The following is a 17,395-nucleotide window of genomic DNA, read 5'->3' on the forward strand; positions in this document are numbered from 1 at the left end:
ATTTGGCGAGGGGCCACCGGTTCGCTCACCCCTTTAATGACCGGCCGCTCACGGAGTAGCCTTTTTGCTCACGGGACTCCACAGGTGTGAGAGGGGAGCATCGGAGGCACCTGTCCGCCTCCAAACTCCATTCAGCTGCTTCAGGCCCCACCCCCCCATGCATTCCCCCCCCCCGTGTCAGTTGACACCTTAGCCAATAGGGAACGCCGCCCCTGAGCACTCTGCCTCCGATTGGAGCGCAGGGCGGGTGACGTCTTTTTAAACGCGGAGCGCGCGCTCTCGGCCCGTTGTGCGCGTTCCGTGTCCTTAACGCCTGCTGTGGGGGGAGCGCTCGAGCGGGGCTTGGCTGGACGGGCCGCGGCGTCCATTTTGAGAGGGGAGGCGGAGGGGGCGTGTGTGTGTGTCTGCGGTGTTATTGGGCGCGGGGCTGGGTCCTTGGGCGAGGGGTCGGGCTGGAACAGGCGCGGCGGCGGCGGCTGTCCGAACGGCGGAGTATCGCTCTGTGGTCCCGGCACCTCTTTCGAATCGAATCTATTGCGGTGAGTTGCTCAGAGATGTCCTTGCTCGGAAGAAAGTGTCGTCGGGGTTTTTTTTTGGGGGGGGAGTGCTCCGGATTAAGAGCACTGTTCAGGATTCCGACTTTAATGGCCGCCCTTCCGCCTGTGGACTGGTTTCCTCACTGAGTTTGCTTCCGTTTCTTTCTTTGGAAGCTCTGGGCGCGCTTGCCCCTTTACAAGGGAAGCCGTTTTTAAAATTCGGCGTGACTTCTGAGCAAGCCCCGGGGAGGGTCGAGGCCAGTGTCCCCTCTAAGCTGAGTTAGCGTGAGCCAGCTCACAGTTTTTCAGCCTCCAGCTCACACATTTGTTGTCTTCGCTCAGGGAGGGTGGGGCTCCAGAGCACACTGATTTAATGCAGCAGCCAAATGGCTCGCTCACCACTTTCATGCCAGGAGCTCACCAAGTAGAATTTTGGCTCACAAGACTCCACAGCTTAGAGGGAACATGGGTCGAGCCTGGGAGAGAGGTCAGTTTCTTCAGATGTGGGGATGGCCGCCTTGGAAAGCCCTGCTCTCGAATGGGGTGATCTTATTTATGTTATTTATTGTCTGCCTGATTCACCAAAAATTGAAGCCGTAGCATAGTGTCATGGGGTTTGGGCGTTAACATTTAATTTGCCCTTTGCAAAAAGGGATCAGAAGGTGAGTTACAGCTCAGAATTGACAAGATATGGTGCTGGGATAAGAGCTGGAATTTGATTTACACTTAATTAACCTCAAGTGGATAAAGAAATAAAGAGGTTTAGTCAACGCAGACTGGATGGAAAACTTGATTAGTGAAGGAATGATGGTTATATTAATCTGTGTTGTATAGAAAATAAGTGTGGTATAAGATATGGACATGTGGGGAAATGTGTAGTGGATCTTGTCTAAGTGTACAATAAGGGCTTAATCGGTGCAGGGATGTATGTTGGTTGTTGTTTTATGTGTGTGTTGCTTAATGTATAAAAACCTAATAAAATAATTAAAGAAGAAGAAGAAGGTGAGTTACAGCTGCCTGTCTGTGAAGAGCTGTGGTTGCACATTAAGGGGGCGGGGGGGGGAACCCCTACAGTCTGTTGGAAGGAAGCAAGTGCACTTGGGGATGGAAGATTGCTAAGGGAACAAAGGAACTTTCCTCTGTCATGGTTTGGTAGTTTTCCAGTCGTCTTAAGCACATCCACAAAATACAACGAACATGTAAAATACCAATGTAAGAGTTTAAAACGTAACATTTCACATCCAATTAAAATATAAACTGTATAAAGGTTTATTCTGTGAATGTGGTTGAGACCACTGGTCATGTGAGCTAAATAAATCGATTGATAGTAGTTTTCTATGAACAGTGCGAAAAGGCGAGAGTCCTTCCTTATGGAGAGAGGTGGAGAAATCTTTTTGAACTAAAGCAGGAGTTCCCAGCCTTTTAAAGCTGGTACACACCTTTGGAATTTCGAAAGGGGGTACAGCAACAAAACTTGCTGCAGGAGGTAAAGGCAAATGTACACACATACATGGAAGGGGGAATATAAAGATACACAAAGAAGGGAGGGCAAGATGATAATGCAGACACAAAACACAGGGAAATGATGAGCTGTGTAAAACATATACACAAGATTGTCAGATAGAGAAGGGTGAGAACTAAACACGCATCTTTTTTGTTGTAGATTTTCCAGGCTGTATGGCCATGGTCTTGGCATTGTAGTACCTGATGTTCTGCCAGCACCTGTGACTGGCATCCTCAGAGGTATAACACAAGAAGATGGAGTACTCTGTCAATGTGAGAGGGAAATGGTAGGCAGGTAATTTATATCTACTCAGGAAGGTGGGATAGTACTGAGTCATTATCTTGTAGGAGTTTCCTAGGCTTTGAAATTCTAATCTTATCTGCTGTGCTGTTGTAAGATATAGAGCCTTTTGTGTTTTTCCGGACAGGAAACCATGCCCTATTTATTTTTAAAGTCTCTTCTTTCCTGTTGAAATTGTGTGTATGTTTTATGAATTTCATTTGTTTCCCTATGTAATCTGACATGGTATGCTGATGGGTTATGCTGGTTTGTGGAACCCCATCTTGGTTTGATAAGAGCTTATTATTTAGAGCACCGGCACTTTGTTTGTAAGTGATTGTTTTATTCTGGTTTAGTAGTTGTATCATGGCATGTGCCTCTTGTTAGCCGCCCTGAGCCCGTTTGGGGAGAGCGGGATATTAAATAAATAAATAAAAATAATTAGCATGTCACAGCCTAGGAAACTCTTACAAGATAATGACTCAGCCCTATCCCACCTTCCTGTGTAGATATAAATTACCTGCCTACCATTTTTCTTCTTACATTGACGCAGAGAGTACTCCATCTTTCTATGTTATACCTCTGAGGATGCCAGTCACAGCTGCTGGTCCTACAATGCCAAGACCATGGTTATACAGCCTGGAAAATCTACAACCACTCCAGCCATGAAAGCCTTCAACAACACACATCTTTTTTCTTTGTATGTATAGGGAAGGATGGGCCAGAGACCACTGAAAAAGGCTTCAGTGAACCAGTATAAATGCATTATTACTTACAAACATTTTGTGTATCTGTTACAGAGCAGTTCTACCTGGATTACAGGTTTCTGGAATAGAATTGATTCATTTCTCAACTAGTTTAGTTAATCTGTTGTCCTGTAGGAATATCTCTTTACCTGTACCTGTGGTGTCCCAGTGCATTTGTGTAAAAAACAAATTCTACAAAATGCAGAATGTTTCTAGCTACAGGCATTCTATACAAGTGTTATACCTGGGAGCACCATATCACTGGGAGAAGTAGAATGCCTGTAGTGATGCTTGCTTACTGAGCTGGAATCTAGTTGTCAGAGACATCTTAATACGTCATCGTAAGCAAAGAACTGTAGAACTGAATAGCACCTTATGATTTTATGTTCTGACATTACAAATGATGTATTTTTTTATTGGATTTATTGGCAATTGGGCCACTGCTGTAAGCCGCCCTGAGCCTGTTCGCGGGGAGGGCAGGGTATACATTGAATTAATAAAATAAAATAATAATAAATAGGAATAAGTATGATTGCATTCAGTCTGGTTTGCTTACACATAAGTGTGCATAGTGTTGCAGCCTTTGCTTAAAAGGGAACTCTAGTAATAGTACTGTTGTTTCATACTTGTTTATAAAACGGAGAAATTGCCATTCTCTGGAATTTCAGGGGAGAAAATTTCCTTGTATGGCTGCAAGTTTCTTTGATCTAAAATGCATCACAACAAATATGTCTACAATCGAATAACTAACTCCACGAGGTTTTCTTAGCCAGTGCATGGTAGCCTACATTTAAAAATCATATATCCTTTCTAAAGAACATTCAGGCTTTAGCAGTTTTCTGGGGGGAAAGGTGTAACAGAGTGTTTTTACTGTGTTTTTAACGTGTTAGCCACCTTGGTAGCCCTGAAGAGGGCAGAAAGGCCAAGTATAAATTTTGTAAATAAATAAGCTACTGTGAGATGTCTGACTTGGCCAGCTATGAACAAGAAAAGAGTCACTAACAATTCTGCAATCCTAAATAGGCATACTCTGAATCCTACTGAAGTCTACACATTGGGGCTTACTCCCAGGAAATTATCTTTAGGATTGCACTGTATGAGGCTGAATCTATGCATTTTGTTGGAAGTAAGCCCCATGATACTCAGGGGATTTCCTTCTAAATTAGTGAGCCTAAGATTTAAGTTGCCTTTACAACAAACTATAAAAATGTGTAACTGAAAAATGCAATTGCCCATCTCTTCCAGCACTTTTAATAATGGTCATGTGGTAATAAATGAAGGTACAGCCCCTTTTACTTATACATAATGGGGTAGAATAGGTTCTACCCTCCAACACCCCCCCCCCCCAAATGTCTTGCTTTTACTTTTATGTGTGACAATGCCTTTCTGGACCTGGCTGTTTCTTGTCTCGGAATATGTAGGCTGGATGCTCCAGGCATATAGCAAATTTAGAGTACTTATCAACTCCAAGATAAATAGGATAAAAATTCTAAAATATCTAGTAGCAAGGTTGTTTTTGAAGGATTATTTGGTTAGCAGAGTGCTCAAGGCACATGACGCAGCAGAGCCTATCTGGTTTGTGTGTGCTGACAAGGAACAAAGTTACACACACAGCCGCTTTGTCTTTGCAAAACTAGTATGAGTCTTTTATTGTAATGAACTCCATTCTAGACAGAGTAGAGATAGGATTCTAATCTAGTCTAACTAGCTAGCATGGATAGAGATGCAGAAAGCATTTCCTGCCAAGATGGAGAAGGCTAGCACAATGTTAAGAGAAGGTGTCAAGCAGAAAGGAAGGAAGATTTCCTGAGAGTAGCTATCTACGCATCAAAGGGATAGTATCAGAGTAGTAGAAAGGAAGGATGGTCAGGGTCCTGGCCTACCTATTTCTCTGATTCTCTTATAGTCCCCCTCCGAAGTCTGAGGCTAAGAGACAGCACGGAGTTCTTCACTTCTGACCGTTTCCCCAACAATGTTGCCATAAAAATCAAAATATCCATAAAGATTCTTAATCCAAATTAAAGGCCCTCCAGAATAAGCAGGTGAAAGGGCCCTTAGGGATGTAGCAGCTCTCACCAACTGAGGTAGGGTATTCCACAGTTGAGGAGTGGAGTGGAGGAGGTCTTCCTCCCTTTGATCCCAGCCAGCTGAAGCTCAGAAAAGGCTGGGTCCCAAGGAAAGGCCCCTGTGCAAATATCAAGCAGAAGAAGAGAAGAGATTGGATTTATACCCTGCCCTTCACTTGGAGTCTCAGAGCGGCTCACAAACTCCTTCCCTTCCCCACAACAGGCACCCTGTGAGGTGGGTGGGGCTGAGAGAGCTCTTGACAGAAACTGCTTTTTCAAGGACAGCTGTGCCAGAGCTTGTGACTGACCCAAGGTCACATCAGCAGGTGCAAGTGGAGGAGTGGGGAATCAAACCCGGTTCTCCCAGATTAGAGTCTGCACACTTAACCAGGGCAGATAATACAGATAGAGAACAGTCTCTTAGGTTCTTGGTGGGGAGGGAGGCACTTTGTATTGTGTTGGAAGCAAATTGGAAGTCAGTAGAGATGACAAAACATGGACTTAATGTGATTGCACTGTTGTAGCGATGACTCTGGTTGCCACATTTTGAGCCTTTGCATCTTCTGGATTGTCTTCAAGGACAGCCCCATGTACAGCATGTTACATCAGTTAAATCTTGGATATTAGTGAGGCATGTGCAGACACAAAGTGAAGATGATGTCTGTATTTTTGCTCTCACAGGAATGTTCAGTTTCCAGTGGTATACTTGCATGTAGTCTGCTCCTGAGGTACTTGGACAAAAAACAGGATGTATACTTTGCTTTGTAATCACAGTTGCTCTTAGGGCTCTTGCATATGGAAGTAGTAACAGTTGATTCTTAAAGGTAAAGGTTCCCTTGCTCGAAAGCCAGTCAAATCCGACTCTAGGTTTGCGGTGCTCATCTCCATTTCAAAGCCAAAGAGCCAGCGCTGTCCGAAGATGTTTCCGTGGTCATGTGGCCGGCATGACTAAACACCAAGCCGCACGGAACGCTGTTACCTTCCCACCGAAGTGGTACCTATTTATCTACTTGCAATTTCTTGCTTTCGAACTGCTGGGTTGGCAGGAGCTGGAACTAGAGATGGGAGTTGATTCTTACTTTTTGGCTTTTGGAGTGGATTGTTTTGACTTTGGTAAGAATTTATGTTGCTATCTTTTGCATGCCTGTGCATATTTGGATTCATGTCTTTTAATAAAATGTTTGGAATAATGTTGCTGGAGTTGAGAGCCAAGTCAATTGTTGTGACTTTTGAAATTGGGGCATAGGGTGTGCCATTGAGGTAATAATACACTCGACTTGATCTTCGCGACACGGGTTACAGTGGACCGAATCATTGCTTTGGCAGTGCCATGGTCGGACCACCATGCCCTGAAGGCCCGTGTGAATGTGTCGCCCCAACCCTGTTTGGGTGGCAAGCATATTCTGGCTCGACTGCGGAGCCAAGTGGACCCTCAGCGGCTTCAGATGGCTCTGCATGATCCTATGCCCCTTGGCGGCTCGTTAGACGAGCTTGTCGAGGACTGGCACAGTCAGCTCTTGGCAGCCATCGAGGAGATTGCTCCCCGATGCCCTCTGTGCCCTCGCCCTAAGTGGGCTCCTTGGTTCACCGAGGAGCTGCGGCTGATGAAGCAAGGGCTTAGACGGCTAGAGAGACGGTGGCGGCACACTCGTGATGAAGCAACAAGAGCATCTTATGGGATGTTGATGAGATCCTATGAGATGGCAATCGAAGCTGCAAAGAGACAGTTCTACGCGCCGCGTCTGCTAGCTCACGCCCAGCACAATTGTTTAGAACTATTCGGTCGTTAACAGAGCTGCCTTGGGGCAGACCAAATGCTTGGGAATTGGATATTGGCTGTGAGGCTTTTGCAAGCTATTTTGCAGGTAAAGTCTTGCTGCTCCGCCACGATCTCCCTGCCACAGTTGAGACAGTGAGTGAACGCAAGGCTCCATGCACGTCTTTTTAAAAAATAATATTTTTTATTGATTTTCAAAAATTACATAACTATTGCATGTCGCAGTATAAAGCATGGGTGCAGAATAAATTACAGAACAATAAAAACATAAGAGAACAATTTTTTGGTTGGAAAGGTCAGTTGAATAAGTACTACAACTATCAACTTATTCTATAACATATTTTTGAACTGGAGGCAACATATAACGGATACTAAAATCTAAGGGATATTTTTTATCACAGCCGTCATAGACTGCTGGGTACATGTGACGTTATTCCATCCTGGTGGCAATGCCGAGTTCGTCTTTTAGTTGAACAGCATAATTTTATACTTAGCTTTAGATATGGTCTCCCAGCTGAATTCGTCCATGACAATATTGTTCAAAATGGGGGACCAAATACTAAGAGGGTTATAGAATTCACATTCAGTTTGGTGATTCGAGTCGTAAATGGAGTATTTCTCCAACATAAAAGCATCCCAAATTTTATGCAACCATTGTGTTATTGTTGGAGGTTTAGGATTCTTCCACTTCTGGGCAATCACAGATTTTGCAGTTGATATTAGAATATTTAATAATTTTCTTGTTCTTTCAGGTGGTCTATCAGGAGGCCAGAGATGGAGGAGCATCAGTTCCGGAGTACAAGGTAAGCTGTGACCAGTGAGTTTTTTAATGTGTATGATTATTTGTGTCCAGAAATGATGAATCTCTTTGCAGGTCCACCAATTGTGGAAATAAGTGGCTTTTTCTCCACAGTTTTTCCAACAAAAGGGGGTTATGGCTGGTATGATATGCGTTAATTTTGAAAGTGTTAAGTACCACCTTGTGGTGACTTTGGAATTTACTTCATGTATGCTGGAAATTTTGGAGATGTTGTTTTGGGTCTGCCAAATGTCGGACCAGTTTTCTTCTGTTAGTTGTTTTTTGAGGTCATCGTTCCAGGACTTTTGATAGGTTAAGAGTGGCGGAGCATTTGCGGATAAGAGACAGGTTTTTTGGGATGAGCCCTTTTTTGGGTGGGAGGTTTGTGTAGAAGTTTTTCAAGTAGTGTGAGGGGTCCTCTTGCTGGTTTGAACAAAGTTGGAGCTGTTTATTAGGCTTTGCACTTGGAGATATTCATACCATTTTATTTTTATTTTATACTTGGTTTCTAGATCCAGCTTAGTTAACATTTTGTTTTTGTGTATAAGGTCTATAATCGAGTTTAATTTTGCTTTCCTCCATGTGTTAAAGGAGTTGAAAGAGAAGGCTGGCTTAAACCATTTTTGTCTGGTGAATATAGTTAATTGTGAGTTTCCATTTGTTAGTTTAGGTCTTGCTTCATACCATGTCTTTAATGCTGTTTTAACGAAAGGGTTTTTGGCTTGAGTTTATTTTGCCACATAAGTTCTGGTATAGATAGATCGTTGTCTTTGTCCTCTTCTAGCCTTTTCCAATCAGGGTTGTTTTGATCATGGTATTGCCGAATTCATGCACGTCTTCTGGTTCTGTTCTGGATTATTTCAGTCCACTCAGCCTTGAGGAAGTCCACAAATTGCTCTCAACGGTACGCCCAACCACGTGCAGCCTTGATCCGTGCCCTTCATGGCTCATAAAAGCTGGCCGTCAGGGGTTACGATGTGCCCTCAGGGATATTATCAACAAGTCCTTCACTGAGGGACTGTTCCCGGGGGCACTCAAAAAAGCAATGGTCCGCCCTCTCCTGAAAAAAAAATCCTTGGACCTGGCCAAATTGGCCAACTATCAGCTGGTCTCCAATTTGCCCTATTTGGGCAAATTACTTGAGAGAGCAGTGGCAATTCAGTTGCAGAGCTTTATGGATGACACTTCCATGCTAGACCCGTTTGAGTCCGGCTTCTGGCCGGGTCATGGGACAGAGACGGCACTGGTCACCCTCACAGACGACCTCCAGAGGCATCTGGATCAAGGCGGTACGGCGGTGCTGTTGCTGTTAGATCTGTCGGTGGTATTTGACACCGTCAACCATCAGTTACTGATCCACCGCCTCGCCGACACTGGGATCCAGGGGCTTGCCTCCTTTCTCCAAGGTCGGGGACAGAGGGTGGCGTTAGGGGAGCAGACATCCCAGAGGTACCCGCTGGTTTGCGGGGTTCCTCAAGGGGTGGTACGGACCCCAATGATATTTAACGTCTACATGCACCCCCTCGCCCAGATTGCCCAGAGGCATAGGCTAGGGTGCCATCAATATGCAGATGACACCCAGCTAAATCTGTTGTTGGGCGGTCAGTCCAACTCTACCCCAGATGATCTGGAGCAGGCGCTTTGTGACATGGCGGGCTGGCTTAGACTGAGCCAATTGAAATTGAATCCAATGAAGACAGAGGTCCTGTGCCTGAGTCGGAGCGGATCGGGGGTAGGGGTCCCGCTCCCGACCTTCGATGGGGCGCCATTGGTGCCAGCACCGAGAGTTAGGAGTTTGTGAGTGCTCCTGGATGCCGCCTTAACGATGGAGGCCCAGGTAGCAGCCACTGACAAGACAGCCTTTTACCATCTGTGGCTGATTAGGCAGTTGGTTCCCTTCCTCAAACGCAATGACCTGGCAACAGTGATCCATGCTATGGTCACCTTGAGATTAGACCACTGCTGAATGCTCTCTACATGGGGCTGCCCTTGTCTCAGATGCGGAAGCTGCAGCTGGTGCAAAATGCGGCAGCCAGGCTGTTGATGGGTCTCTCTATACGAGACCACATCCAGCCTGTGCTGAAGGCATTGCACTGGCTGCCAATAGCTTACCGGATCCGTTTCAAGGTGCTGGTTTTTTGTTTTTAAAGCCCTGTATGGTCAGGGGCCTGCCTACTTGAGGGACCATCTTTCCCCACATGTGCCCCAGAGAGCACTGAGGTCAGGGACTCAGAATCACCTGGCTCTCCCCGGCCCTAGAGACGCCAGGTTGGCCGCTACTAGAGCCAGGGCCTTTTCAGTGGCGGCTCCACACTGGTGGAATGAGCTCCCAGATAACATCAGGGCCCTACGGGACTTTTTACAGTTCCACGGGAACTGTAAAACGGAGCTCTTCCACCAGGCTTTTGATTAGGAGCCGTCACTGACAAATGTGCCACCGGAACATACTACGGCCCGCACAAAACATCGGTGGATATTGCCCTCCTCCGTATATTGAATGCCACCATCATTTATATTGTCCTTGTTAGAATTCTATGATGCTAGGTAATTGTTATTTATGTTTTATTGTATTTTATTGTATTTATTGTTTTACCACTTTTAATGCTTGTCCGCCACCTTGAGCCAGTTCCCTGGCAAGGCGGGATATAAATTGAAATAAATAAATATAATAAATTTTGTTCTGTGACTTCAGCAAGAACAACTTGAGGATGAAGATGTTGGACATTGTAGGCCTGGAAGAAAAATGCAAAAACAACCTTTCAGAGCTCCTGCACAATATAGACAACAGAGACTTCGTGTGGATGGATGAGATTCTTGAAGAAGCTAACAAGATATTCAAGAGGTAGGAGTTAGAATGCAGGAAATGCTGCAGAAATAGTCTTCTATCAGTGAAAAACTTACAGTCCAGAAGTTAACAATAAGAAAGTTATATCTTGGATTTAGGATTGCTGCCCTGTGTTAGTCTGTTGCAGTGAAAAATGGGTTGGGCTGTGTGGGGGTGGGGTGGTGGCCCCCCCCCCCCCCCCATTCTACTATATCTAGGTTTGACTAGAAGAAGAAATAACATTATATAATACCTTTTATTGAGGAAAACACATAAAAAACAAAACATTGTGCAAGCGTTTGAGTTATATAGAATCCTTCATAAGGCAGATGTTGCAAAAAAATTTAAATAAACTTTCCGGTTCTAGGTCTTAGGGCCCTGTCATGCAAGCCATTGATGTTGGATGCTGGCGGGCTCGCAGTTTGATTGTTGTAAATGTTGAATTACAGGATTTGTATTCTGGGAAGAAGAAAAGAAACAATGTCTAACAGGGGTGTCGAACTCATTTGTTATGAGGGCCGGATCTGACATAAATGATTCCTTGTTGGGCCGGGCCTTCATCTAATGTAATGCCATGTAGTGGAGATATAAACTTTATAAAGGACACAGACAAACACAAGTAAAGATTTTTTTAAACTTTAAATAAAACATCTCCTGTATACGATTGAGGCAGCCTGGCCAGGAAGCGAGCTCTGGCTGGTTCCCTTCATCCCCCTGGGAGGAGGAGGGGGAGGAGCCTCAGCCAATGCTTTACCAGACTCTCTCAATCACACAGGAGAGACTTGCCTATCTATCTCTCCTGTGTGCTTGAGAGAGTCTGGTAAAGTAAGCTGTGATGTAACTTCAGCAGCAGAACTGGAAAAGGAAGCAGGAAACAGCCAGGGTCTTGCAGGCCGGATTGCAGCCCTCCGAGGGCCTGATCCGGCCCCCGGGCCGCATGTTTGATACCCCTGGTCTACAGTCTACCAAATGAATACAATGCTTCGTGCATCTGATTAAATTGACTCCATCTAATGAAAGCCTATGGCACAACAAGTCCATTGGTTTTTGAGGTGCCACAAGTTTGTTCATTATCGGGAAAAGACTGTTTTTAAATCATTGGCCTAAAGTAAGCTTTTTGTTTTGAAACACATTTCCTGAACAAGCAAGCAAGCTTGCCAACTAGTTTTAGAGCAGTTAAACAACAACTAAATAGGGCATTTATTTGGTTTAGATATAGTATCCAAGACCTTTGGTTGTGCAGCTTTTGTATCGCAGATTCATATCTGGTTAGAAACAAGAAAGAGATCTTGGTTTGGCTCAGAGTGCTTTGTTGATGAGAGGGTATGGGTTAAAAATTGAATAAAGAAATACATTTCTGTACTAAATTTGGCTCTATACTATTTATATACTAAACTTGGCACTGTGATCCAGGACGCTAATAATGCCACTTTGTAGGTGTCACTTACCCTTCCTGTTTCATCAGATTGCACACTTGGCATGCTCAGGACAAACAGCAATAAGTCCCCCAGTTTTTTGCTGCCTGTTCCCAGCATGCCAAGGGTGGGACCTCATGTGGTATCCTCATACCAGACACACCATCCTTTGAAGCTGGCAAAGATGTAGCCTGATAACATCCACAGCCTGAGCCCTTTAAAGTTTGTATACCACACTATACCATACTCCATGACCTTGGAGGGCTCCCCCCCCTTTCCTTTTGCTGTTTAAAACCTATCCTGTTGAAGCGTTCTGGAAAACTTTAGTGTTTGTCTATGTGAATGTGTTGACGTGTTTTATTTAATTCTTTAAAGTATTTTATGTATATTTGAATTGAAATGTTTTTTTAGTGTTTTATTTGCTGCCTTGGGGACACTAAGTTGGGCTGAAAGGAAGCATACAAATATTTTAATAAGATAAACAATAAAATAAAAATACTAAATTATATAATTTCAGCTGGTCTTCATAAAAGCTGTTAGGTTTTGAATCTGCAGGCCTGCCACTTATACTCAGCCTTTCTCCAAATAGTCTATGACTGGCCAGGGAATCTTGCTGGAATTGTCTTGGAACAGAGGAGGGGTATCTTCTATTTAATTCTGTCAGCATGCCACTCCTTCAGTAGGAAGTGTTGACAACAGTACCTGACCTTGAGTTGGCAAGGAAATCACCTCAGCCAACAATACCTGACCTTGAGCTGGAACGGAAATGGATCTCCTAGCGGCCCCTGTTCTGCAGCATTAATTGAAACTGTACAAAGAAGAAATGTCTTCCTGTACTGAAATTAGGCATTTAATTTAATGATCAAGTTTAGTAGATAATAGCACCTGGCACATTGGGAAGTAAAGTGTTGAACTTAATTTTTCCCTGGTCAAAACAGCAACTTTGATGAAGAGCCTGAGTTAATGCCAAAGACTCCATCACAGAAGAATCGCAGGAAAAAGAAACGTTTTTCTACAACTAAGAATGATCCGTTTTCTGAAAAGAGGTAAGAATGGCTATGCCACTCCCAGTTGTTACTTCAGAGAATGTCAGGGTTGCAACATTTATTTTGTTAAAGAACATTATTGAAAGATTGTTCCAATTTGTTGAGCAGTAAACTTTTTAAAAACAGTTGTTTTAATTTAGTACTTTACTAATTATGGGAGCAGTTCCATCTTAGGAAAAAGTTCTTCCTCTTCTCTTTCTAAGAGGAAGGAATGTGTGTGCTGTAACACAGGTAGGTTGCTTTGTTTCATTGCCACCATGCTTTAATATTTTTTCCCAAACTGATCAAACAAGAGAAATGTTTCCCAGTGATGTAGGGCTATCTGGAGACTGAAGACATCCTTCTTTTTCAAGAGCAGCATATCTATTGCTTAAAGGTCTCTCAAATCCTCCCTCAAATAATAAGTTTCATCAATCTAATTGTTTGACAGATTCTGTCAGCGGAGGCAGCCCAGAGCTTGTGCGGCTCTGCTTTTTGCATGCCACAGCAAGTAATACAGTAATGAGGAAAAACAGACTCTCGCCATCTAAACAGCCAATGCCTCAGACCTGGCCCGTGAGCACTAAGACGGGGAGAGTCTCCCAGCCTGCCGAGTTGTATCTGTATCTGTAGTGTAGCACCTTGCTTCAAGGCTGAATAAACAAACATCCCATGGCTAGCTGGAATCTCCAAACACTGTCGGTGAAGAGTTGGCAAGTTCTGAGTATTCATCAAAGAAGAAAACCAAAAATTGTGAGAGATGCACTCATCAGTGCTGTTATTCCGTCACCATCTTATCCTCTTTTTGCTGTAGCAAGAGATTTTCTGGCCTGGGACCTCTGTTCCCCACCACCAATTGACAAGCTAGCAGGGGGGAAATGAGGGAGTTTCAGTGTTGTGCCAGCATGCAACATGACTTCCACCACAAAACCAAAAGTGACGTTGTCATGTCAAGATGCCTGTTGCAGGGAGAGGAAGGGAATGCAACCGTGAGCCACTTTGAGGCTCCTTAAGGTAGAGAAAAGTGGGATCTCTTAACAGCCTAAGCTTGAAGAGTGCTCCCCCTTTAGAGCTATTTTCTGCATGCTTCTATGTTTCTTTATCCAAGTTTAATCAAGATTTCTTTGTTCTGTAGACAGCCTTAGCCAAGATAATCTGTTTATGAAAGATCTGTTCATGTACGGTGGAAATGTCAGGATAACTCCAATGGCAGTAGGGTAGTACAGTGAAACGAGGTTCCACTCTATAAAGATAACTGACCAATTAAGTAAAATGCTTGGGTAAAGAATGCAAACTAATTTCCCAGAGTTTTATTGACAGATTTGGCAATTAAGGGGTTTGACGCAAAAAGTCACTTCCATTGGTCTGTTTTCTTTGTCTCATAAGAAGTTGACTAATATTGATTGATATTGATACTTATTAGAACTGTCAACCAATTAAAGACCTTTTGCTTAAAACTTAATTTAAGTATGTGCCTATTAATCAGTTAATCAAAATTTAAACAATTTATCACCAAAATCTGAGTATGGATATTTTTTTCAGGTTTTGGGGGAAGCATAACACATGTATATTCAAATGTATATTCTCAAAAACTATTTCTCAAAATCGTAATTTTTGAACTTCTCTTTGGGGGGGAATAATCAAAGACCCAGAACTGCCAACAAAAAAAAATAACAAATACCAACTGAAAAAGACTTTGAATTCCCTAATTTATGGCCCTATTTATAGTAGCCTAAACAAAATACTGGCAAGAACTCCCTCCTTCAGATTCTGTTTGCCCTCTATGAGCACAAATAGAAAAGCTTTACTTTTGTCCTCTCTTTGGCTGGAAGACATTAGGCTCATACAATGTATTGTAACTCAAAATCCTTACTGTCTCAGCAACCAGAAGAATCTGGGAAGAAATTTTTTTAGGCCAGAAATTTGAAGAAGAGGAGATTGGATTTATATCCCACCCTTCACTACCCGAAGGAGTCTCAGAGCAGTTCCGATGCTTTTTAACTTGTTCATTAATGATTTGGAGTTGGGAGAAAGCAATGAAGTGGCTAAATTTGCAGATGGCATGAAGTTGTTCAGGGTGGTGAGAACCAGGGAGGATTGTGAGGCACTCCAAAGGGATCTGTCAAGGATGGGCGAGTGGGCATCAACATGGCAAATGGGGTTCAATGTGGCCAAGTGCAAAGTGGTGCACATTGGAGCCAGAAACCCTAGCTATAAATACACATTGATGGGGTCCGAAGTGGCAGAGACTGACCAAGAGAGAGAGATTGGAGTTGTAGTAGATAACTCATTGAAAATGTCGAGACAGTGTGCGACTGCAATAAAAAAGGCCGACACTATGCTGGGGATTATTAGGAAGGGGATTGAAAACAGAATCAGCCCCTGTATAAGTCAATGGTGCAACCGCATTTGGAGTACTGTGTACAGTTCTGGTTACCACACCTCAAAAAGGGTATTATAGCTTTGGGAAAAGTGCAGAAAAGGGCAACTAGAATGATAAAAGGGTTGGAACACTTTCCCTATGAAGAAAGGCTTGGGGCTCTTTAGCTTGGGAGAAACGATGGCTGAGGGGTGACATGATTATGCATGGGATAGGGCAGGTAGAGAAAGAAGTACTTTTCTCCCTTTCTCACAATACAAGAACTTGTGGGCATTCAACGAAATTGCTGAGCAGTCGGGTTAGAACAGATAAAAGGAAGTACTTCTTCACCCAAAGAGTGATTAACACTTGGAATTCACTGCCACAGGAGGTGGTGGTGGCTACAAGCATGGACGGCTTCAAGAGGGAATTAGATAAACATATGGAGCAGAGGTCCATCAGTGGCTATTAACCACAAGGTATTGATAGGAACTCTCAGTCTGGGGCAAGTGATGCACTGTATTCTTAGTGCTGGGGGGAGGGGCAACAGTGGGAGGGCTTCTAGTGTCCTGGTCCCACTGATGGACCTCCTGATGGTACCTGGCATTTTTGGCCACTGTGTGACGGAGTGTTGGACTAGATGGACCATTGGCCTGATTCAACGTTGGCTTCTCTTATGTTCTTATGAACAGGGGTCATTTCGTAGAAAAAGAGCTAGGGGGACTCATTAGCATAACTCATTAGCATATGCCACACCCCCTGACATCACCGGAAGTGTGTCCTCCCCGCAGCCGGCGGCGACCTCCAGTGGGCACCAGCAGGGAGCTCCAGGCCCTGCCCTCCCGCACCTCACCCGGGGGATGGCGTCCCCCCGCGTCCCCCCCCCCCCAAAATGACCCCTGCATGAGTAGGGAATCAAACCCGGTTCTCCCAGATTAGACTCCACGCTCCTAACCACTATACCAAACTGACCCATTTGTACAGTCATGATTACTGCTATGAGGCAACCTTGATGCTAAAATCACAGGCAGATTTTTCCTGTGGCTGCCACAGGATGAATCTGGTATCATTTTATTAACGTAGCTGGTGAGATGATATTAAACTTTTTAGAGACTTAAAAACAGAATTTGATTTTCCCATTGGCAGTATCTGCAATTAATTGCCGTGGTACCAAATTCAGCCCGGGTGAACTTGCAGTTTTGGACCTACGTGATGTATTGTTGCTTTCTGACAAAATCATCACCAAAAGCACACAAATTTTTGTAAGCCTGTAGGAAACCTGACCACAAAGTTATAACTGATGAACTGTGGCAGACCTGGAATATGGAATTGAGTATACAAATTCACAAAACAATATGGCAAGAAATAGTGTATTACATTAAACTTACTCTGACCTTTCATTGCAGTTATTGGGCACATCGTAGATTCTTTAAATTGGGGTTATATTCAGATAGGTGTTGGAGATGTAAACAGCTAAGAACACATTGGTGCATATGTCTTATTATTATGCCATTTTGTTTAGAAATTAATAGACAAATTAATTTTATGGAATGTTCAATTGGTTCTTAATCTACTTAACTCAGTATTGGAGTACATTTCTTTTTCTTGGAAGCTCTTAAAAGGACAGAGGTTTTACATCTTGTGAGCCTTGGTAATAGCTGGAAAAAAATGGAAAGCAACAGCTGTGCCACACATTTAAATATGGATTGAAGCAGTGCTAGAGCTTGTGGTCAAAGAAAGAGTTTCCTTTAATGAAAAATACATGTGAAATGCTATGACTTTTATGGACATATTTGGAGTATGCTTTTACAATACATTAGCTGTGTTGGAGAAGAGACAGCATGCTAAGTGTCTAGTTAATGCAAATATTGCTGAAAGAGTAGTTTAGTCCACTTGTGCCCTACCTCTTGTCCAGCGTACCTCTTGTTGTTTCTCTCTCTGCTGTGTGTTAGAATGTGTTAGTGCTTGTGCTCTGATGGCCTCTGTTGTATTAGTGGACTGCAGTCAGCTATTGTCTTTTTGCAAAAATCCTGTTGCAGTAAATTCATTGAAAGCCAACTCCAAA

General features: G+C 43.7%; 1 protein-coding gene across 1 annotated transcript in view; it reads left to right on the forward strand.

Annotated features, from left to right (window-relative positions):
- The first annotated feature begins 6,594 nt into the window (after positions 1–6,594).
- LOC107108846 (inner centromere protein-like) overlaps positions 6,595–17,395 on the forward strand; it is a 41,805-nt gene continuing 31,004 nt past the window's right edge. The window contains exons 1-4 of the mRNA XM_015409368.1: positions 6,595–6,740; positions 7,661–7,711; positions 10,400–10,549; positions 12,885–12,992. Coding sequence (XP_015264854.1) covers positions 6,595–6,740; positions 7,661–7,711; positions 10,400–10,549; positions 12,885–12,992 — 455 coding nt within the window. The remainder of the gene's footprint in view (positions 6,741–7,660; positions 7,712–10,399; positions 10,550–12,884; positions 12,993–17,395) is intronic.

The sequence above is a fragment of the Gekko japonicus genome, unplaced genomic scaffold (assembly GCF_001447785.1).
Source record: "Gekko japonicus isolate JY-2015 unplaced genomic scaffold, Gekko_japonicus_V1.1 scaffold730, whole genome shotgun sequence".
Taxonomy (NCBI): domain Eukaryota; kingdom Metazoa; phylum Chordata; class Lepidosauria; order Squamata; family Gekkonidae; genus Gekko; species Gekko japonicus.